The sequence below is a fragment of the Glycine soja genome, chromosome 20 (genome assembly GCF_004193775.1).
Source record: "Glycine soja cultivar W05 chromosome 20, ASM419377v2, whole genome shotgun sequence".
Lineage (NCBI taxonomy): Eukaryota > Viridiplantae > Streptophyta > Magnoliopsida > Fabales > Fabaceae > Glycine > Glycine soja.
The window spans coordinates 1247247-1271045 of record NC_041021.1 but is presented as its reverse complement, the minus strand read 5'-3'; the positions used below and the strand labels follow the sequence as shown (position 1 = coordinate 1271045).

At 32.8% G+C, this 23799-nt stretch overlaps 3 protein-coding genes, 1 non-coding gene and 1 pseudogene across 6 annotated transcripts; 2 read left to right on the top strand and 3 right to left on the bottom strand.

Annotated features, from left to right (window-relative positions):
- The first annotated feature begins 380 nt into the window (after positions 1 to 380).
- LOC114403725 lies at positions 381 to 5709 on the top strand (annotated as a pseudogene). Its single transcript, XR_003664691.1, has 9 exons — positions 381 to 857; positions 1746 to 2543; positions 2809 to 3000; positions 3103 to 3143; positions 3225 to 3311; positions 3390 to 3486; positions 3589 to 3660; positions 4340 to 4450; positions 4733 to 5709. The product of XR_003664691.1 is annotated as a protein WVD2-like 7 (transcript).
- A 2463-nt stretch (positions 5710 to 8172) lies between these two features.
- Positions 8173 to 11069, top strand: LOC114401518 (probable diphthine methyl ester synthase). The gene is made up of 6 exons (XM_028364038.1): positions 8173 to 8543; positions 8905 to 9029; positions 9144 to 9373; positions 9848 to 9887; positions 10093 to 10184; positions 10606 to 11069. The coding sequence occupies exons 1-6, from the start codon at positions 8394 to 8396 to the stop codon at positions 10803 to 10805; spliced, it is 837 nt and encodes a 278-aa protein (XP_028219839.1). The 5' UTR covers positions 8173 to 8393; the 3' UTR covers positions 10806 to 11069.
- A 1303-nt stretch (positions 11070 to 12372) lies between these two features.
- Positions 12373 to 12436, bottom strand: LOC114403987. The gene has a single exon (XR_003664752.1). It is a non-coding gene; the product is annotated as a small nucleolar RNA snoR101 (small nucleolar RNA).
- A 1714-nt stretch (positions 12437 to 14150) lies between these two features.
- Positions 14151 to 16447, bottom strand: LOC114403931 (pentatricopeptide repeat-containing protein At2g01860-like). 2 transcript variants are annotated; one of them, XM_028367167.1, is made up of 3 exons: positions 16282 to 16447; positions 15923 to 16087; positions 14151 to 15831 (listed from the first exon to the last, which is right to left on the bottom strand). In XM_028367167.1, exon 3 carries the CDS (start codon positions 15779 to 15781, stop codon positions 14339 to 14341), a length of 1443 nt encoding a protein of 480 aa, XP_028222968.1. In that variant the 5' UTR covers positions 15782 to 15831; positions 15923 to 16087; positions 16282 to 16447; the 3' UTR covers positions 14151 to 14338. The 2 variants fall into 2 exon arrangements, with proteins under 2 accessions (XP_028222968.1, XP_028222970.1); XM_028367169.1 differs by having other exon boundaries at positions 15923 to 16081.
- Positions 16448 to 20603: 4156 nt separating this feature from the next.
- On the bottom strand, positions 20604 to 21434 carry LOC114401749 (proline-rich antigen homolog). Its single transcript, XM_028364327.1, has one exon. The coding sequence runs from the start codon at positions 21178 to 21180 to the stop codon at positions 20698 to 20700; it is 483 nt and encodes a 160-aa protein (XP_028220128.1). The 5' UTR covers positions 21181 to 21434; the 3' UTR covers positions 20604 to 20697.
- Positions 21435 to 23799: the final 2365 nt, after the last annotated feature.

Sequence of the window (23799 nt, the reverse complement as noted above, 5' to 3'; positions counted from 1 at the left end):
TGTTTGAGAAAGAAGGGAGAATATCTTAGCAATATTTAATGTTTTAGCTAGATCAAACGGTGACTGCTACTTTACTGGGGTCAACGTTCAACATAGCACCGAAGTCGACACGTGCTTCTCTCTCTCTTTCTCTTCCTACTGCAGTGAAGATAGCATTGCACCTGCATGAATTATGAACATTAACACTCTCACACGCGCGCACCCTTCGAGCCTAACGGTGCGTTAACTATCCGTTAGAAGGAGTAGCATTGGCATGAGCGTGATACACAGCTTCTAAAGCGTGTCTAAGCCAAAGAAGACAAAATAAGACCACCTGCAAATGATTATTTTTATTTTATGGCTTATATTATTTATATCCTTTTATAATAAGTTTCTGAAAATCTGAGTTAGAGTACACTTTTTTAAGTGATATCCTCGTCATTCATCATCTCTAGTGTCATGAAAAACCATAGTACCAAACTACTACTTGGGAGCCAAACTTAGGATCTGACTTAAAACCAAATTGGAACCATTATTGGGTTCTGTTCTGTTCTGTGCTTGTTGGGTTTCCTAACACTCTTTTGTGTGCCTAACACATTTGGTTCTCACTTTTTCTCAGATGGGGTTCTCTTGTTTGAGTGGTTTTTAGGTGGACTTTGTTGTTTACTACTATGGATTTCTATGTGTGTGTGTGTGTGTCTTTCTCTTATTGTTTGGATATGAGGGTCTTTTAATAATGAAGGTGTTTTTATTGGTTTTCTTTTGGGAAAGGTTTATGATTTGGCCCAGTTGTTGATTCTGCTTCTGGCTGGTGTTTTAAAAAGGCAAGAATTATTATGGCGGGCGAGGTTGAGGAATCATTCAGCATGAACTTTCAGGTTGTTGTTTTTTCATACACTTGTTGATTTTAACATGGATCTATTGTTTTCATTAATAGTTACAAAGTTCCAGCTTCCAATCATGCTTACTCCTGTTTTGGTTAGTTTAGTTAATGAATTATGATTGCCGTTTTCATAACTCCATCTCAATTCATTGGCAGAAGATTAGAAAGTATATTTTTTTTATATGTTTCTGTAATTTTCATTTAACATAGGTTGGTTCTGTGTGAATAGTTCTTGTGGTTAATGATAATATATAGGGATACAACAACAACTAAGCTTTATCCCACTAGATGAGGTCAGTTACATGAATATGATTTTTCATAGCCCTGATAGCCGTTCTCAAGCCCGGATTACGGAGGAGGGTTTTGTTAGGCCCTCAGCAGCCAATATAAAACTCACTGTTATACCTAACATAGATAGTGATATATAGGATGGACGACCATAATTTGCTAGAAGAGTGATCTTCTTCAGTGATTGTTGCTTAGTCAGACATATAATGGTCTTGATCTGAATTTAGTTGAACAAGTAGAGCATGGTAAAGAAGATTGACTGGAGTTAGACAGTGTTATGCTTTTCCTATTTGATGTTCCCTTTGGTTTACTATGATGATTCATTCTCATCAGGGTTTTCCTAATTTGCATGGATTTTGTTCAGTGCTAATTTTAAGATTTGTATCTTATAGAAATCTATTCATTTATGTGATTTATTATAATTCCACACAAAATATGTTCACTTTACATGTAACTATTCCTCCAAAAAAGACCCTGAAAAAGGAACTCAATATTATGAGTATTGACTAGATTGAATACCGTTAATACTAAAAAGATGAAACAGTGTTGATATTTAACTCTGACTGCTGTGCTTTGATTCTTGCCGAAAATGCAGGTAGATTCTATACATTCCGGTTCTATCTCATTTGGGAGATTTGAGAATGAGACTTTATCTTGGGAAAGAAGGTCCTCTTTCTCTCACAATAGGTACTTGGAGGAGGTTGAGAAATGTTCAAAACCAGGTTCAGTTATTGAGAAGAAGGCATATTTTGAAGCTCATTTCAAGAAGAAGGGCATATTTGGTTTTATTCCATCTACAGGTCATGAGGGATCATCAGTTAGAGCAATCAGTGAAAATGATGGCTCAGAGAGAATTGGCAAGCAAGAGGATTTTGAGTCCAATGATGGCCATTATGTTCAATTTGATGAAATGTCCCAAAAGGATTTTGAGCTAGATGAAGGTGACCATTATATTGAAATGGACCAAAGTTCCCAAGAGGACTTTGTGACAATTGAAGATGATCATTATGTTCAATTTGGTGAAATTCCTGCTAATTCAAATTATCATGGAGAATGTGGTATGGATGAATATGAAAGAGAAGAGACCGTCACAGAATCTCTGATGGATTCATTTTCAGGTCTGCAGCAGATGGAATCTGCTGCAAACGATTCTAATGATTTTGAGGATCCTGGTAAGATAAGTATTACTTTGGATAAAGCTCATCATCAATCTGAAAATGAAACAAGTAATATTCTCTTAGATGATGACAAGGTGATTATAGAAGTGAAAAAGAATGATGATGTTACAGTAAATACTGATGAATCGTCAACAAACATGATTATGCCTGTGAATGAACCTGCACAGGGTGTTGAGGAAACAATTTCGCATGATCCTGCAAATCCTTCTACTAAGGTATGCAAACCAATGCTTGAAGTTGCTTTTTTTCACCCATGGAAAGATCCAACATGTAGAATGGCTTATAGTGAAAGCACTATTAATGCAGTAAATTAAGATTATTCATATTTATAACAACAAAATATTATTTGTGCTTTAGTTTTATATTTTCATTGAACCAGAACCTGGTTTCCCTTTATTGTCACATTGTTTATAGTCTGCAATTATATAAATTTTCTTGTTATACTCTTGGGTGACATAAGTGTGTTTGATTGATGCATAGGAAAGAAAGATCAAGCCTCAACGGAATTCTGAAGTCAACAATGTTCAAGTTCGGAAAAGCACCCCTCCTAGATCAGTTAAGGATCCTGCTAGGATTCCCAGAGGAGAGAGTCCAAGGAGAACAAATATGGAAAAGAATTCATCAAAACTTGCAACACCAACTACTTGTTTAGCTAGCAAAACTACCAAAGAGGTAAGAATTTGATTTCATTTTTTTAAAGTGTGATTTCTCTTCTATATGGCTTGCTTGTGAATTGTCAGCTATCACCCTTAATTTATGGGCCTCCATGTGCAGGTTTCTAAAAGTGCAGAGAAACTTGTTCGTGAAAGCAAAAGGTATTTGTTGTTTCTCAGTTGTAATTGTTATATTATATGCTTCAGATTCACTCTCACATACGTGTTTTTAATTTTTGATAGTGAAAATGCATCAAAAGTAAGAAAGGGTGCAGAATCCCAACTTTCTGCTTCAAAAACAGCTTCGAGAGGAATTCAAGAAGCAGAGAGGTTTGTTGACATATGTAAGGATTAATCTTTCGTTTTCTTTCATTCTGATCTGAGACTAACATAATAAGGTTTATATAGGATGAACCAAGCTTTCAATTCTACAAATTCCAATGTTAAGCCTAGGGCTGCGGCTTTCAACTTCAAATGTAGCGAGCGAGCGGAAAGACGGAAACAGGCAAGTAAAATGCTATTGTTTTAGAACCATTGCTGTTCATATAAAAGAAAAGTATATAAAATGTATAATTGTTGATTTGTTGTCCTGATCCTGTCAACTCAGTTCTACATGAAGCTGGAAGAAAAAATGTATGCAAAGGAAGCAGAGATTAATCAAATGCAAGCAATGTCACAGGTAAGTCTGCCAATAATGGCTTCTGGTTTTATGAGCTCAAGCATAGCAGATTATCAGGTGAAAGGCTCTTGATATGAATACATGGTGAAATGCAATTTCAAACCAATGGAACTTGGAATAAAGTTACATAGGTTTCAAATGAGTTTCTGCTTCTGCTTCTATATGTCTATAGTACGGAAGAAGCAAGACACATTGGTGCGGAATCTGTTAGATTCTAATTGAAGGGGCTAATATGATTGTTACCAATGAGGTTGTTCACCTGTGTATTTTATTTTAAACTCAAATTTCTATTACTTTGGCTATTTCAATTGGTATCATTACTTCATTCCTTTCCTAAATAAGGTCAAATATTTTCTTCAACCATTGCCCTCAAATTTTGTCAAACTCTACCAAAGAAACTATTTAGGATCCGTTTGTTTTCAATTACCCTTGTGTTAAGATCTACAGAATCAATATGAATTACTGAGACTAAATTCAGGGATATTCTGGAAATGAAAACTGTCTTTACCATTTGTGAATACAGAGGTGTGGCAACTATACTATACAGAATAAAGAAACAAAATTTGTAGAAGGATTCTATTATAGTTTTAACTAGTATGTGTAGTGTAGCTGACTCCACTTATTTGCATTTCTTATGGAGCTTGAAGAAACTTATTACATTCAACTTCTGTTCTTGTAGGAAAAGACAGAAGCTGATATTAAAAAACTCCGGAAGAGTCTCAACTTTAAAGCAACACCAATGCCTTCATTTTACTGCACACCTTCACCGTCACAACCACATGGGAATAAGGTACATACTTTCTGAGTTTTCTGCTTGTTTTGTTTGTGAATGCGCTGTGTTTGTTGTATGTGATTCATTGCAAATGAGCTGTCTTTGTTGTATCATATTCATATCCATTGTCCAATTTAAGGGACCTTCCTGGCGACTAAATATTTACTGGCCTAGTTTTGTTTAAGAATTTAGATGAGCAATGAATCAAAGTGCTGCATTTTTTTTTATTCTTTTTATTGTTTTTCTCCTTTCTCTGTTTGACTGTAACCACTTGATGTTTGCAAATTCTCCCTTCTCAAGTTTCAACCTCAGGCTGTGTCAAATAACACCAGAAGTAAGAAAGAACATAATAAACCAAAATGTCCAGGGAGTGGAGCTGATGCAGCATTTCCTTCGAGATCGAAGGTGGGAAATGATCTAGAAACCGATGAATCCGTAACAGCGAGAGAACCACATGGTATCTCAGTCAAAGAGTGTGCCAAAAATAAAGCATCCAAAGCTAGTTTGATTTCTCCAGCTCCATCAACCAACAATAGCTGCCTTGCAGATTCTACAACAAGTAGTCATACTTCTGGAAAGAAAGAAGGAGCAAAGGTTTCTTTGCAAAAACATAGGGTAACTGATAGTTGTAAAGGAGCAAAACAGCAAAGCAATGAAAGAAATAAAAATGGCGAAACCGCAAAACATAGAAATGATATAATGCGGAAAGGTGTGGGGAATGTTGGTTTGAGAAGCAGTTCTAAAAGTGGTAATCTTGCTGTACGTGTTGCCTCCTGAAGAATTTACCCACTTCCACTTTACAAATTGAGGAGGCATTTCAGGTTCCAGCATAAAATGCTGTGGAATGAATACCGCCACTACACAGATATTAAGGCATATTGCACATTGAGGTAGTAGCATTTCTTGTATTTTTTTCATGATATTCATTTCATGGTATAGCTGAGGCAAGTTATAGTACAACATGATCCATGTTACTACTTCTAAGTTTGGTAGAAGTTTTGTATGCAGCAAACATAGGCATAACTAGTAATTGGCATGTTTTTACTGGAGTTGTTGGATCTTGTGGGCTCCCCTCCTTAAGGAAGTGTGTTCATTTGCTCATCAGAAAAGAAAAGAAAAGAAATGGAATTTATGGAAATTTTTATATGTATATAAGTAATCTTAAAATTTATCATGATCTGCTGGAGTAGTATTATAGATTTATCTTCCTTCTATATCATACCTTTATATCATGAACTCACAAATTTCAGTTGATGCAAATTTTGCGTTGATTTGAACATGTTTTATGGTGACGTTGTGTCTTGTGCTTATCTATTTTATTGCTAGAAATGCTCTTTTTTGCCTCTCTGGGATTATATGAAATTAGAACATCAATCAAATATGCTAAATCAAAAGTAGACTCATTAATCTGGGTAAGGGGAACCCATTTTCATTTCCAGATTCTACGTTTTCCTAATTAACACTTCAGAGTAACTAATCAAACTTTTAACCACTTCCATTGTTTTTTTAACTGAGTCTGATTTAAGCACATATAAAGGCATCAACCAAATTGCACATCTCATTTTTTGGTGATGTCTCACTGTACAATCATAAAGCAATATAACTAAAGTTCGCTTTTAAAAGGAATACGACAAAGTATAAATCATCCTCTTGTGTATATCCAAGAATTCCTTTTAGTGGTCCCTCTCCTAATGTTTGAGAACATATACTATATCATATATCACTTTGTGACTAGGTTTAAAGTTGTTTCTCGACAATTCAGTCAAGAAAAAACGTTATATATTTAAGGCTAGGAACATACAAACGGACTAATCAAAATAAGAATCTGAAGACTAGGGGTGGGTAAGCGGGTCGGTCCGCCCCGCGTAAGGTTCGCCCGCATTGGCAGCGGACTGGGCCAGTCCATTCCGCTTCTTACACGAACCAAATAAATTGGTCCGTCCCCGCTCCGCGGATCACGCGGGTCAAGCGGGCTGATCTGCGGGTCTAATTTTAAAAGAATTTCAATTTTAATAAAAATACAATACAATGAAATTAAGTTCAATACAAATGTAAATAAAATCTCAATAATTAGTCAATTACATCAATAAAATAAATATTGTCTTGACAAAAGAAAATCCAAGCAATAAATCTAAAATATGAAATTTAAACATCTCCAACAACAAATAATTCCATATTTGAAGTAGCTTGAGCCTTCTCAATGTGAGCTATTTTTTATAATAAAAATATATTGAAATATCTTTAAAAATATTTATTTAACAATTATTTTTGGCTTAAATGATAAGAATTGATATTTTTATTATTTATAGCTTGCAGATATGAAAACGATAAATTAAAAGAGAAAAAGATCGAGAAAATATCAAAAGGAAGATTTTTAGCATGTTATCACTTATCTTTTTTATCTTAATCTTTTATTTCTATTATCTTTTGTTTATCTTATCTTATCCTTTTTATCTTTATCATCTTTTATTTTTATCTTTAAATCTTTATCTTATCTAATATATTTAAAGTTTAAAGTGAAAAAGAAAAAATCAAACCTAATATAAATTGGGTCAAAGCCACATAAATCAAACTTAATGCGGGCTGCGGGCAACCCACGGACCCCGCGGGCCAAATCCGCATAGTCCACAGGTTAAGCGGGACGGGCTTAAAAATATGACATAACCATAGACCGTTTAAAAAAATTGGTCCGCAACCCGCATGGACCGCGGGCCAGTTCATTGAGAGTCCGTTTACCCACCCCTACTGAAGACCTGCTCAATGTTTGAGAACTTTTGCCCTACCAAGTTACCATTGAAATAAAATGTGCACATTTAATCACTGAAGGAGAATTAAGAAACATTGACTTGGCAACATACTTTGATTGGGTATTTGGTAGAATTAGGATATCCCTAATACAACTGAGCAAGACACCAATGATATACTAGGACTACTAAGAGGTACAACCAGAGAATTATTTCCTCGTTCATTTTTATTTGTGGGATTTTTTAAGATTTTTTTTGTTTTTATTTGGTAAAGTTTAAGATCACATTAATTACTCTTTTATCAATTATATCCTTATTTATTTTTTTTCCTTAATTAATTTACATATACATTCATGGTGGAGTGAAAAGAGAAATGGATGAAATAAAAAACTTCACAATTATTTTATTAGAATCGAGAAAATTAATTACATTTTTTGATTTCTACATAAAAATTTTAAACGACAAATAAAAATGAAAGAAAGTAGTGTTGAGACTTAAACTACAAATAATTTAACCCAATTGTAATGGAGGAAATTCTATCTCTTCCCATCTTTTTTGTTTTATTTTTTTTAGAAAAATATTTTTTTTAGAAAAATATTTTTTTCAAGACTTATAATTTCTGAACTATATAAAAAGGAAACTACACTAGAGAAATTTTTGGAAATTTTTGTCACCTGGGATAAAAAAAAGTAAAATTTACGGAAAATAAAACGTGAGTCGGTGAGTGAAGTGAAGGAGGTTTCCTTGAAAGGTTGCAAACAAGAGAGAGCCACACAAAGGACAAACACCCCACACACAGTTGCTTCCTGCACCTCCTAATTGCTCCCTGCACCTCTTTTAAGCTTCCCGAACCTATAAAGAAAATTACTGAAATCTGGTGCAGGATATAATTTCCCCACAAGGATTTGGTTTACAAAAGCTAATATTGGGTTGGGCCTCAGGTCCAGAAAGCGAAACCCGACCCAACCTATAAAGAAAATTACTGAAATTTATCACACTCGTAACACCGTTGTTCGAAACTTCAAATCAAAAAAAGCTCAGAGAACCCATCCCGCCGCCGCCGTGTACTCCGACCGCCACCTCCATTCGCCGATGTACTCTCAATCCCTTGGTAATTATTGATTTCTTCTATTATCCTTTGAGTTAAAGTCGAAGGAGTGCGATTATTCTGATTTGAGAAGCAAAAATACCAAAGAGTGAAGAAAAGAAAAGAAAAAATGCTGTACATAATTGGTTTAGGGTTGGGTGATGAGCAAGACATCACTCTCAAAGGCTTGGAAGCTGTGAAGAAGTGCAGCAAGGTTTACATGGAAGCCTACACTTCCCTCCTCTCCTTTGGTCTCTCCACCAATGGCATCTCCAACCTGGTACCAATCTATCTATCAACCATTCCTTTCTATTAGGAGAATAAGAATCTGTTAGTTAGTTCGTTAATCACTTAATTTTTTATAGTCCTATACTCAGTTGTCAGCACTATTAGTGTAATTAGGATCACCATATGTTAGTTAATCCCTTAATTCGTTATAGTTCATTGCTTGTTAATCACCATATATAACTTTTACTTATTTGATCTTTCTATGGAAGTCCTCTTTTATTCTTTGAGCTCTATTATGATGTGTGGCTACATGACTTGCATCTCTTGTCAAAATATTCTGATATTTTCCTTTCATATGCGTGTTTCCTTCTACTTGAATTTACACTTTTTTCATCTCCTTTTACAATCACTAGGAAAAACTATACGGTAAACCCATTATTCTTGCTGACAGAGAAATGGTAGAAGAAAAGGCTGATGAAATTCTCTCTGAAGCTGATCATGCCCATGTTGCTTTCCTTGTTGTTGGGGATCCTTTTGGGTATGCTATTACTATGCCTCTACTTCCTTGCTTTTCTCTATCCAGCACTTGCATTGCTTTACTCATACGCTGTTGTATAATATTAGTAAGGCTTTGATTCTGTTTTTTTCCCAGGGCTACCACTCACACTGACCTGGTTGTTCGAGCAAAGAAGATGGCAATTGAAGTCAAAGTAGTACACAATGCATCTGTGATGAATGCTATTGGAGTTTGTGGTCTACAGCTTTACCGTTATGGGGAGACCGTTTCTATACCATTCTTTACAGAGACTTGGAGACCTGATAGCTTCTATGAAAAGATTCAAAGAAACCTATCAATGGGACTGCACACGCTTTGCTTGTTAGGTAACTCTCTATTATTTGTTGTTTAAACTTTAAAATGTTGCTTGTGTTAGAATTTTTTGTGTGCATACGTTAAAAATATAAATCCAACATAGGTATTTGCTTATATGGAACCTGTGTATGAAATGCATTAGTCTGATGCAGCAGGTCTTTGCTTATATCATATAATGAAATAGTGATTATGTTGTGAGTGCTTCTTCTTGCATTTGCGGATCAGTGAACTAAAAACTTGTTTACTAAACTTATTATCTTCTACTTCTTGGAATGGAATCCAAAGCCTAGAGTGTCATATAAATATCTAGAAGATAGTTAGCCAAAAAATTTGTTACTTTATTCAAATAAATGTTCAAATGATTGTACCATCTGAAGTTGATGACAGTTTTAGAGGAAAACTTTCTTCTTTGATAGTGTACTAGAGATTCTTCCTCTTTGTTTCTTGAGAAAGCTAATATGATTTCTGATTTGGTATGGTTACAGATATTCGTGTGAAGGAACCCACACTAGAATCTTTGTGCAGGTTGGTTTTCTAAGTGGCCCTTTTTTTTTATTATTTCCTGTTGCTAATGTACTTTTTTAAGTGATAAGTATGGGTTGCTAAAGTTCTCTATCATTCTAGTGTTCTGACTGGTATCATGATATTCAGTGAATTGTTCTAGTTATATGTTTTTCTCCATACTGCATATTCTTTGTTTTTATTTATCTTTTTTATTTGGTTGTTTCAGAGGAAGAAAAGCTTATGAACCACCCAGATATATGACAATAAACACAGCCATTGAGCAGCTCTTGGAGATTGTGCAAGCACGTGAAGAACCTGGTGAGTTCCTCGTGCTTTTACATCACTCTAGGCATAAATTTCTAGTGTAAATTATTTGCTTCTTGATTGTACTAATTCTGAAGATATAAACCTTTCAAATTTGATCTGGATTGTAATTATTTGGTGGAAACATTATAATAAGCTCATTTTGTGCTTTTTTAAATATATTGTGCTATCAAACAGTGGAAGTTCCTTCATTGGAAAACAACTAGCAAAATGACTGTTTTCCTTGTTTTTAAAGTTTCACCTTGTCTTTCTTGTGGATCAGAGATGTGTGTGCCATTACTTCCATAATAGTATTTGCTCATTAGAATCCAATCTTCACTGCAGCAAGAGTTTTTATATAAATGGACTTCCTATTATTTCTCATTAGAAATATAACTATCTAGTTAAAAGTACCTTTCCCCTCTTTGCCTTGCAGCATATACTGAGGATACCGAGTGTGTTGGGCTTGCACGGCTTGGGAGTGAAGATCAGATGATAGTAGCTGGAACAATGAAGCAGTTGCAGATGGTTGATTTTGGAGCACCTTTGCATTGCCTTGTTATAACAGGCCAGACCCATCCTGTGGAGGAAGAAATGCTGTATTTTTACAGATGCAGGACATCGATACAACATTAAGACAGCAGCACCAGTTTAATTTAGCAAAAAAGACTTGTTTGTTTCTTTTGAAGGAACCCTTGTATTTTTGTTCTTCCTGTAAAAACTTTTTGGTTGCTAATCAGGGCCAAAATTTAACTAAATTCATTGGTGGCTGAAAAATTATGGGTAGCGGGCTTTGAAGAACTAGGTTTTGAAATATTGTTGTGCATGCTGCTTATGGTCTGTTTGGTAGAGGCAAAAGATGGTAGAAAAGGAGTAAAACGAATACTAAAAATTTGTGGAGACTTTTACTCTATTTTAATTTAAAATTTTCATTTCTTTTTCCTTTCATTTTTTTTTTCACTCTACCAAACAGTGTTTTCTAAAGATAAAAGCTATTTTTTATCACGGCAATTTTTACGGTGGACATGTGAAATAGGTGGTCCACCGATAGACCAGCACAAAAATTATGAACAGTAGCTAAAACTATTAATTTAAATTTAGTAAATATTAATTATACCCTAGTTGCATGCCATAGGATTTAAATTAAAAGAATGAATGTTTCAGATTGTGTTGGTATTTTATTTTTTAAAAGTTTTTTCTTAACATGTTTTTATCCTGAATTGACATTTTTATCCTAGAACTGTGGACGTTTAGTTCCAACCTCTCCTAAGAACAGGAGACATTTGATTCAACTGAATTGACATTTTTAAAAATCATTCCATAATTAAACGAGTCACTTTTAGATTAAAATTATCTAACAACCTTTGCAGGACAGCTAACAAGTGACGTCGATCCCTTTTGTTTTTCATTGATGTATTGTTACAACAATATTTTAACGAGAAAATATATTTTGGATCCCTTTTAAAATATGTGAAATTCAAAATTGGTCCTTCTAAAATTTTGCACCCATTTCAATCCCTCTAATATTTTATCATGTTATTATCATCCAATATGATGATGTTAATTTCTTTATTTTAACATGTATCACCATAAAACATAAAATTTCTTTTTAAAATTGTTGTTCAAATGCCTCAGAAAATATTTATATTCAATCCTGTTTGTCATTTTTTTACCTACCAAATAAATATTATTAATGCGGTACAAGCACTGCCAACAAGAAAGAAAAAGTTCCAGCAATGTGAAGTACAATTGTTGAGAACAACAACAAAGTACTGACCAAAGATGTCCATGCATACAAGAAGCATAACCCACTCTAAACTCAATCATGCATCATATGAAACAATGTATCCTATCGCCCTACAAAACATCTTCCATTATCTACAACATTGAAGTAGAGAAATGTGAGGTAGTGTCTTACCAAATTTAACTTCTCTTAAGGTATGGAGTACACTTCAAAAATAAAAAAAAGAGTGCAACGCAACAATTGATTATGAAACAGATGTGCAAAGTATTTTTTACATAATGCTAATCATTCCCCCATTCTATAATCATAGTATCTGCTGAGATGAGGCAGATGCACACCATAATACACCATACAGCAATAACTTCAAAAAATGTCAGCATCTTTCATAATTACAATGCCCTCAATCCTCGTCTTAAGCATTTTTTTTTCTGGCAGATTCATGATCAAGTGCAAAGAGAAAGCATCAGTGAATGTACTTTTCAACATATGAACTTACCTGAAGTTCAGAGATCAAGTGTAAACCATCATATGCAACATCTTTGCACTTGAATTTTAGTTTATGAAGCAAGATATTGTTCAAATAATCTAGAGACACAAACAATTGAACTTGCCAGTGCAAAAAACTATCACACTCATCGTAAAATCTAACAGGTATAGCAACTTGTAAGTTTTCAATGGCTTTAAAAACAGGGACCGCAACCATTGTTTTGGCCACAGCATCATGGTTTTGTTAACTGTCCGCGATCGCAAAACAACCTCAACTAGGACAGTATCAACTGCATTTGTCTGTGATTTGCCGTGATATTAACAAACGCTACAAAACCGTAACACGACCTATATTTAAAACCTTTAAAAGCAAAATCAGACAACAACCAAGCACAAACAGGGACAATCTAAGATGAAAAAAAAAACAATTTTAATTGCAACTCACAAGATCAGAAAGGAAACAAGCCCACTAAACTACATCAATTTCTTATACTTGAATCTCTTTCGAAATTTTAAAAATTTCATACTAAATGGATTGATTGCAGAACACAATTAGGGTTTCCATTGGGCGTAGAATTAAGGAGATGGAGAATTCATTGTGTGTAAGAGAGGGTAAGTGGGAACTGCAAACTCAAACTAGGGATTAGGGTTTGAGTTTTCTTTGAAAGAGGAACTGAAAATACATAATGGGGCTAAGGGGAATGGTTGTTTCCGAGAGTATTGTGAGTTATATAGTTTGAGAGTGTGAATGCGTGACCCGGCCTAGCAACTACCTTTTGGGCCAGAAATACTGAATTTGAGTCTGGCCCATGATGTTTTTATAAAAATAATAATGTAACTAGTTTTTTTTGTCAAATAATAAAATAATTATATATATAAGTACAGGAATTAAAATTTGGATAAACGTAATTATATAGAATTAACTTTAAGCAAATATGAATTTAAAGTAACATGATATTTTTTGGATAATAAATATTAGGAAAATGATTTTAATAGAAAATGGTGCTTGAAAGCTTACTATCAAAATTGAAAACTTATTTTTTGAGCTTTAATGTTCATATCTATTTTTTTTTTTGTGTAGATCTCTTTTAGTTTTGTAATTAATTATATTAATATTTGTATAAAATAATCATTTAATAATAAATATTAATATTTGCAACTTTTTTAACAATAAAATTGATAATTAAAATACTTGCGTAATATATTGGTTTTTGAAATAAAAGACAAGAAATTAAATAAAGTTTTTTTAGTTAAATAAAATATACCATCATTTGGGTTTTTTTCTTTCTTTCTTCTTATCCATTTTTAAAAAAAAGTCTTGTCCAAATTGAAGTGAGAAAGTTATGAGAAAATGGAGAAGCAACTCAAATCAGAGGTGGCATCAACTTATAAGAAAATACGTGGAAAGCAGACATAACAATCACTTTAAAGAATCACTGCAATAATGGGCTCCCAAGCAAGAATACTTGGGCATAATGCCAACTTTATGTTTTAACCTTTTCTCATTAGATTAAGTACTTGTTTAAATTTAAACAAGATTTTTTTAAGAATCAGACAAAATTGGCTTCTTAGAAAAATAGAAAACTATTTTTTTATTAAAAAAAAGTTTAAACAGACACATGAAAAAAAAAGAATAAAAGCTTAAACAAACGGGCCTAAACTATCCTCTGCTCCTAACTCAGATTCAGAAGGTATTACAAGTTACAACACCAAATGCAGTAACCAAATTCAGGAGGTATTACACATCGATAGAAAAAAATGCAGACTGAACCAGTAAATTCAACTGTATTAAACATTCCAAATTATTAACCTCAGTGTAAAAAGAATTCGTTATGTTTGTCAATGTACAAAAGGAAGCCAAGCCATTTCATAAGAAAGAGGGATTTAGAATTGATACAAGCAAGGACAATGCTTGCAGGATTCTAAAGTCTATAGTTTTTCATCTATCTAACTGTGACACAAGATATTTATCTAGCTTGAAACCAGACATCTCAGCTTCCTTGCAGAGCTCTTTGCACTTTGCTATCCTCCCAGAGGCCATGTAGATATGAAGCATGTCCTTGTACAAGCCAAAAGAGGGAGAAAATCCAGCCTCTTTAAGTTTTGAAAAATATCTCGTGGCCCTAGATAGATCATTCAAAGCAACAAACAGTTTTATTACCACGCAATAAGCTGGAAGGTCAAAAAGACAACTTGAAGACTCCATCTCCCAAACTACAGCCAATGCCTCTCTGTATTTCTTTTCTGTGTAACGACTGTGAATCACAGAAGTGAACATAACTACGCTCGTATGATAGCCAGACTGTTTGAACCAACTAAACAGGCACTCGACTACTTCAAATTTCCCCATCTTAACGCAGACTTTCATTATTGCAGTACAATCTTGCTGGCTTAAATTCAATTCATCGCGTTCTGCAAGTTCATCTAACAAGGGCAACACATGCCTGTGTCTGTCAGGGTTCTTTCCAAGTTCTAATATTAGCTTAGCATATATGCTGGAATCCAACATTCTTTTATCCCTTCTGGCAACTATTAGAACCTTCCATGCAAGCCTAAGGTTTCCTCCTTTTATAAAACCCTTAATCATTGCCTCCAACACAACACGACTTGCCAAACCAGTATACTGGTTTAGGTTGAATGGAATTCTTAACTCATGGTTCCTGGCCAAGACCTCGACAGTTGAGGCCAGAATCCAATCATCTGGGAAGAGATGAGGTTGATTTTGTGCCCATAAGAATGTTTGCAGAGCTCTCTCAGGGAATCCCATATGACCTAATTCCCTTATTGTCAATGACAAGGACCCTTTCCTCAGGAACTGCACCCACTTTCCAAGAATTTTAGATACATCTTCATCTGGACCAAGCCTACTTATTTCTCTTGCCAACCCAACTAGGAACCTCGGGCTTTTATACACTTTCTTAGCCATAGAAGCCCGGGAAGAAACCACAGCAGGAGCTGTCAATTTTACTTGTGTTTTTGGTGTAGGTAGCCCCAAAGGTCGAAGCTTGTAGGGAACTGGAAGAGGAAGAGGCCTTTCTCGATCCAATTTTCCAGGTTTTTGCGGAATTCTACCTTGGAAAAGTGATGAGATGGCTTCAAGCTCATCTGATTCCCAAACAACACCAATATTTCCATCCTCCTCTTCATCATTCTCTTCATTGCTATCCATATCATCCTCAGTTGGTTTAGAGGTGGTGCTAGGCTTCTTCAAGAACAGATTAACACCAAACTCTGGAGGTTGCTTGGGACGTGGTCGATACCGATTATCCTTTGATGGTTTTCTCCTTTTTGAATGTGCTACTAAAGTGACTCTGCTGTAGTTGCACAAAGTTCTTCCCACCGGAATAAAATGCACACAAGGAAACGACACTGTGCAGTCCATTATTCAGAAGTAGGAATTAAAAATGTGCCTGTTGCATTGTCATTCAGAACCTGCAGAGAAAATTATCCTCATATAAGTATATAAACATCTCAATGACCTAGCAGGACTTTCATCAAACAAAAGGTGCGCATATTGCAGTACCTTGGAACCAGCGGAATTTGTCATTTCTTTGTGGAAAAAATTCAACTTGCCAAATGGGGTGACAAATTCCAATTGCCTGAACACAAAAACGGCGTTTATTTCATTTGGGTTGGGTTCATATACATCTTCGACCTTTTAGCACCTAGCTCTGCTGTCTGCCTGTCACTAAACGGCAACACTATATTAATTTTCTTTCTCTCCCAAGAGATTTTTTCGTTCTCAAATTGCAATTGATGAATAAACTATTAATTAGGTTCGTTGCAATTCACCAAAATTTATAGAGAACTGAACATAAGTGCTATTAGGCATTAAGAGAAATCCCTGAAAATAAAGAAAATAAGTGGAGAGGGTGAGTGTACCTGGGCAAGAGCGTATTTTTTAGAAGAGAGGTGTCAAGGGATGATAAGGGTCTATGTTACCTCCAGAGAGAGAGTTTCGATTTGCTCGAAGTTATAGCCCATTTCTACATGCATAGCTGTGGAGGGGGAAATGATAATGGAAAAGGCTTATAAATGCTTTAATTTCATCATTTAATTTTAAAAAATAGAGTAAATTACAAAAAAATTTCATGGATTTGTTCTATTTATACATATTTTTTCTCTTTCTAAAATTATTACATTGACATTTTATATTGTAACGATGTTAAATTATGGTTTAAAAGTTAAGAGATATACACATTACATTTTAATTCATTTTTAAGAAAATCCAAAATTGTTCATGATTTTTAAGTGATCCAAATAGAGTTAAATTTTTGTCCCATGCTACTCTGCTAGGTCGTCTTCTACGTGCAGCTAAAGGTGGAATTGAACGTTCCTTGTTCATCGTTGTCGCCTCGTCATCCTGTTCACACCCGCGGTGGTGGTTTCTCCTCTGAGTTCCTCTTTGCATCTCTGGTGGTGTTAGGTGTGCTCCCGTTTGTTGTGTGTTTAAAGTTATTTTATATATATCTCTCGAGATTTTCAAAATATTACATATGTATCCTATAAAGTTTTTAAAATGTTACACATGTACTCCTGTCTTCTACAAATAATACACGTATCTCTTTTTGTTTTACAAAAATTACATTCAATATCTTTTTTCCTTCTCACTTGTTGAAATGTAAAAAAAAAAAAAAATACAGTTGAACAATTGAACATCGTTAAAAATGAAAAGGAAAATCAACACCATAAACTTTAACTCACCAAAACAAATTGGCACCAATTTCACCATAGAAAGCAATGGTGTGACAAAAAAATAGGGATTTTAAACAAAAAAGGAAGGAGATGAGAATAATTTTGAAATTAAAATTTTCACAAAAATGATGTCAACCATGTGATCTAAAAAATAAATGAAATTAACATTATTAACAATGAAGGACATGCAAGTGTAATAAAATCACAAAAGTTAGCGATTTTTGTGCAATGTCAAAAAATGAAGAAAAGATGTGTATAAATAGTACATACAATAAGAAAGGTGATTGTAATTTTCTCAAAAAAATATTTTAATTATGTTTTTGTTGTCCAATTGAGATTGACAGTTAAGATTATAAATAATCATAGGATGTCATGTGCACATCAACTTAACGTCATCAATCTTAATTGAATAAAATAAACATAATTGAGATATTTTTTAAAATTAAATGATCAAATTGAAACGTTAAAAATTTTGGAATCAAATTGACATATTTTAAATAATGTAGACTAAATTGGTAACTAAATCTAAGGGGAGCCAAAATTTGTGATTTAGGGCCAATTTTCATTCAGTTTTTTTTTTTTAATTTTAAATTTTTAAGAAAAAAATAGTAAACTACCACTTTCGTCTTTCTTACGACACATTGTTACAATAAATTCGGAAATGGGATGAATGTTAAATAAATCTCACAGGTCACAGCTTAAATTTCGTTTTCTCAAAAAAGAAAAAAAAAACTCACTTTCAAAAAGATCAATGAAAATGTCTAGCAACACTTTGTAAAATGGCATGATGCTAAAGAAAGATTACTACGTATGTAATGAACAACTCAAACAACAATCAATCAAACAGGCATATTCAAAGCATTTTAGCTAAACATAATATCAATTTTGAATTACCAACACATAGTCCTATATTAAAGAGACCTTGATAGAGTCTTGAGCAATTTTTTGTAGTTTTTCTTTTGTAATTCCTGCTGGATTAGATTTAGGCTAGCAACAACTCAAATTGAAACGACCTTAAGCATTCCATAATGAATGTTAGTAAAACAGTACTAAATGTAAAAGAGCTCACAGAAAACAATAAATATGAGTAAGGCAGTTTGGTTGAATTAGAGAACAAGGTGGTATAGACACACACACACACAAAAAAGACAATTGAAATTCTCACTATGGAGAGGAAAGAATTCATCAAAAGTGAAGAGAAAACCCTGTCATGGAAGTAAAAGTCTTTCCTATTGATGGAGAAAGCCCCTCTAACGGGGTTGTTTCTGCATTGCTCCTGAAGAACTTGCACTACAAATATACAAGAGTTTTGGAGAAAGCCCTATAATTATATTAGTTAAATTAGTCTGTATTGACACTAACTCATTAGTAAAGTTGTGAACTGTGATGTAACATGTAGTTGTAGGGGTGGATACATGGTTTGGACTTGGATATACAGTTTCTTCAATCTGCATACCATACAAGTTAAGACTAATTAAAATATTGATCCATTTAAACATGAATTATTCAGTCTAGTTCATTTAACTTGTGGTTTAAATGAGTTGAGTTCTCAAGTTAATGGGGCAACTCACATAACAATTGCAATTTTAAATATTATTTTTTATAGCTTTATTGATGTATTTAGATATTTACTACTACTTGCTACTTGTGTAGTGTATATTCTCTTTCTTAGTATTTGAATATTTATAATTCCTTTATGTAAAAAATCAGGGATATTATTTTTTGCTTTATTTGATGTTTGAGTGATGTAGATAAAGTTTTCTTTTAAATTTTATTAATCATTGATTCATTTATATTTTATTTTATTTAAAGTTAATATTATGCTTACATGGCTTACCCCCATTCTTATGCTTGACTAGAAATTTTGCTTGCTTCACTTGAAAGTTAAATTGAAACTTCCAGGCAAATTCATTCCTCTTTCACCCTCCTATTTCTGCCCCTACCTTTGTCTCATTTCCCCTTTCCTTACTGCAAGTTCGAGAGATTTATTTTATCCATGTTTTTTTTTTTACTTTTCATATTTTCAATCATTTCTGTTTTTTGAAATTTGGCACAAACTTTTAATTTTCATTAAAAATGAAAAAAATAAAAGCAAATGTCTACCAACATAAGAATTCAAATAGATTACATAGATATTCAATTCAAAAATAACCAGACAAATTTATAAGATTTTCATAAATTCTATTGATAAATATTAATTATGAATATTAAAAAAATAAGTACATGCATATATTAACTTTATAAAGAAACCCTTATCCTCAAAATATATACTCACAAGTTGTACACTTTTTTTTACTTGATAATACTTATATTTTCACTATTATTAACAATTATTCTATTTAAGTCTCTTAATATTTTTAACTCAAATATTATCTTTTAATTTTTTTAATTGTTATAATTAAGTTTTTTCATAAGTACCCGTCTACTTAAAGCTCTCAAATCATCATTTTAGAAAAGAAAATAATGTGGGTTTATATGAATTTTGAGAAGGAAATTATTTGAATAGACATGAAGTGAAATAATGTGATCATTCATAAATGAATACACATTAATTGAAATTATGTCTTTTTATAAAATAATATAAATTAAAATAAAACGATTCTTCATATAACACATGAAGTAAAAATATATACATGAATTACTTGAGTGAAATAACTCATTAATAAATTTGTCAGAGAATCGATCATGTTGATTTTTTCTCTTAATTCACAATGTTTGAATTTGAGTTTCATTCCACTCAAATAACTACTTGTTGGTAGAATAATATAATCTTTAATACATTATTTGAATTTACATGATTTTTTATGTATAAATAAATAAAAAATCTGTAAGAACGAACAAGTTTTATTCTACTCCTATTTCATGTTCTGAATACACTCATAAATTCACTTGTCTTTATATATATATATATGGAAGAGAGACGAAAGCAAAATTATCAATACGTAAAAACCATCCTTATAAAAAATTCTTATTCTTAATATAAAATTAAGAACGATCAACTAAAGTAGAAAGTGAAGAAAAATAAAACAAAAAGAAGGAAGAAATTAATTAGAAGGACAACAACATATAAAACCATCCAAAGCAGGTGAAACATATAGCGCAATAGCGGTGGTGACACTATTCTAATAATTATAGCATTCAGACAAAAATGCTCAATTCAACAACATTTTAATTAAATTTACAATCAATTACATTACATCATCCGACACCAAGCAAAATTTTCGTTCTTATCTTTTTTGTTTTTTCTCTTTACAACCTCTTCTAGTCCAAAATTCATCTAATCATACCTCCTATGTTTTTCCCCTTCCCCTGCAGAATCACATACACATACACAATCCACAGCCACAACAAGAGATGTAACATATTTTCTCAAACACAACATAAACGTTAATAAATTACCATTAAATTTACCCACTAAGATTATCCTAATAACGGAAAATTGAAATAATATGCATAAGATTATAGTTTCGAACTTCTGTGAATATTATATATATAAAAAATCATTAAAATTTAAATAAAAAAAAAGAAATTTTCATTAAATTAACAAGCATAAAATTAAGAGTTCAGATAGTACATGAAGATTTTGATCATGATTCATGAGAGTTATACAAAGAGAAGAAGCAAAGATGAAGATAATAGACTAGTAATAGCAACCATCCCTGTCCATTTGTGCATAGTGGTTGTTGACGCTGAATTATCTTCTGGCTTGTGAGGAGGCTTTCTGTAGTAGAATGGAAAGTAGGGTAGAATAGGGTCCGGTGGTGGTGGGGTGCCAAAACCACCGCCACCGCTACCGTCGTTGCCGCCGACACCGCCGCCGCCGAAAGGTGGTGTGGGGTAATAAGGGTAATTCCCGGAAGGTGGTGGATATAGTAATCCGGGTTGAGGTGGAGCTGGTGGAACAGTGGAACCACCTGAAGGAGTTGTGGGAGTAACCGTTCCAATGGGTGGTGGGTAACATGGATAAGGGCATGGAGGGTTGTCGGATTTTGAGGTTGTTGGAAAACAAAGGAGTATAATTGAGAGCAAGATGAGAGTAGTGGATGTTGTTATTGTTGCTGGGTTTTTTGGGTGAGTGGAGGACATGTTTGGATGGGAAAAAAGGAGAAAAAAAAATTGGGTGGGGGAAGGAACCAAGTGGGTGTGACTTGTGAGTGAGAGAGAGTGAATAGAATTAAGGTGAGGAAAGAAAGAAGTGCGTTTGAAGAAATGTGTGTGGTGAACTGGTGGTCTTATTGGATGGCTACGTGTGTTATGTCATATTTTCAGCAACGGAAAACAATGCTACATATTGCTAAGAATTGAAAGTGAAGTTATAGCGACTTGGATGTGATTAAGGAGAAGTCAAGCATGTACTTCGGAGATGTTAAAATTTTTGGTCATGGTAATTAATGACACTACTTAAATGAACTTTGCTTTAGTTAGTTGGTGCCTTTTTTAGGTTTAGCTATTCATTGTTCTCAAAATAATGATTAAGAAAATTTTAGTAAAAAATTCGGTTTATTGAGTTGTTAATTATTACGTACCCTAATGGTAATAAATAGATACCAAAAACGGTTTAGTTGCATTTAATTGGACAGAGGAAAAATCAAAGTGGAGTTGGTGATGGGTGGTGAGGCTGCAGGACAGCAAACTCCTTCATTTGAGGTATTGGAAATTAAGATTAGTATAGAAAAAACACTTGTATTGTTTGTTTACAAAGAATAATAATGATTGCACATGATATGCCTACGACAAAAAGGAAGGATTCATAACAAAACCCATGATGTTATAAAATACGATCAAACTCTGGTCTCAATTGATTGTAAACAAAAGGGTGGGGGTTGGTTCAATAGAAAGAAACTTCCATTTTCAATTTTCAAATGTTATTTCAATAGCATCTTCAAATTAAATGAAATTACTTAATTTGACAGGTCACAGCTAGCTTCAACTCTAAAAAGTAATATAAAAAAAAAAAAAAAGACTCTTGCCACATATGCCTCGGGCCTTGAAGAATTATGTTTCTTCGAAATTAGAAGTATAATTAATATATTTAGCCAGGCCTACCTGACCAGCTAGGGGAGAAAATTTCTTGGAATTCAAACTTTATTTGAACTATATATGTACTTCTTTGATTTAAAGTACAATACTAAATCATTTGACGGGTATATGAACTTCAATTCAGTGCCCTTTCCTTCAATACTAATACATTAACTCTTTTTTTTACTAAGCTAAGTTCAAAATTTTAGCTAATATAATTTCAGTTAAGGGACATGCAGTTGTTATGGAGTGATGAACAAGACCGAAAACCCAATCAAGATAAATAAATGAAACAATAAATTTGAAGAGTATATGATAATTGATGAAGTTTTGATGTCCATCCCAAACTCCATTTGTGATTTTAGTAAAACTGCTCATGTTTTTTTTATAAGTATCATATGCACCTTTTTCCATCCTTGATATTTTGGTGAAAATAATATATAGTATCATAGCAAATCATGCCTCGTATATATAGTGATATGATATGCCGCGTTAAGTTGTATGTTGAGCATGTAATAATGGATAGACAATGACATTATGGAATACACATCTTTTCATCAATAAACAAATCATCACAATGATGCACACTTTAATTTAATTTGTATGCTGTCATATTCATTAGTCACTAGTAAGGCCAGTTTATCTCCAAATGAATAGCAACTATATTCCCTCAATACTTTTTATAAAAAGGTGATACATTAAAGGATACAAGTATAAATAAAATATATATAATGAAAAGAAGGAAAAAATCATGAATTTAATGGTCATATACTGTAATTTTATATTATTATTTAATTATAAATTATTACTAATACGATCTTTAAAATAATTATCATAAAATTTAATAAATTTATTTTACATAAGTCTGTCATTAAATTACAGTGTAAATTATCTTACATTGTTACTCCATAAATTTTTTTTAGCAAAGTTAACATATAATATATATATATATATATATATATATATATATATATATATAATAAAAAGTTTATTTAGACTTTTTTTTCAAACTAAAAAGCTCGTTATTATTAATATAGCCTTTATTTTTATCTTTTCTTCACAAAATCTTTTTCACTAAAAGTACTCTTTGCTGAATAATGGAAGACCAAAAGCTATCTCGAGCCCCGGTCTTCACGCCATCATATATAAGTGAGATATTTGTATAATATTTTTTTTGTTAGAAATGCTTGTATGGTACGAGTATAATTTTTTATTTATTATATTTTTATTATAATTTTTTATTTATTATATTTTTATTTTTAAGTGGAATTAATTTATATAGGTTTTATTACAATAGAACTCAATACAATTTTTTTAACAGAATACAATTTAATAGATTTTAGTTAATATAAAATATATTAGAAATATGACATATATATATATGTTGATGCTCGAGATATATTACACGACTTCTTTTCGTCTTTTAAGGAGAGAAAAATATAAATAAAACAGCACAACCCCCTCAAAATATAATATGCTTCGGATGGACCAAGTTACAAATCTTTCATCACAACTTTTTATGAAGGAAGCTACAAATTAAAGTACAAACTCAGCATACTCTATACTGATGTAATTTTTATTATAAATAAAGCTTCAAACTCTAAGGTCAATTTTGTCATTTTGTCATTTTTATAATTTTTCTAATTCTTCAATGCAGTTATGTCTTAAGCACAATTATTTATTTGA

What these genes read in the sequence shown, in the direction of transcription:
- LOC114401518 (XM_028364038.1), top strand. Translation starts at nt 8,394, where the DNA reads ATGCTGTACATAATTGGTTTAGGGTTGGGTGATGAGCAAGACATCACT. An exon ending in CCAATGGCATCTCCAACCTG is followed by an intron (nt 8,544 to 8,904) that starts GTACCAATCTAT and finishes TACAATCACTAG; the next exon opens with GAAAAACTATACGGTAAACC. An exon ending in GTTGTTGGGGATCCTTTTGG is followed by an intron (nt 9,030 to 9,143) that starts GTATGCTATTAC and finishes TTTTTTTCCCAG; the next exon opens with GGCTACCACTCACACTGACC.
- LOC114403931 (XM_028367167.1), bottom strand. Translation starts at nt 15,781, where the DNA reads ATGGACTGCACAGTGTCGTTTCCTTGTGTGCATTTTATTCCGGTGGGA.
- LOC114401749 (XM_028364327.1), bottom strand. Translation starts at nt 21,180, where the DNA reads ATGTCCTCCACTCACCCAAAAAACCCAGCAACAATAACAACATCCACT.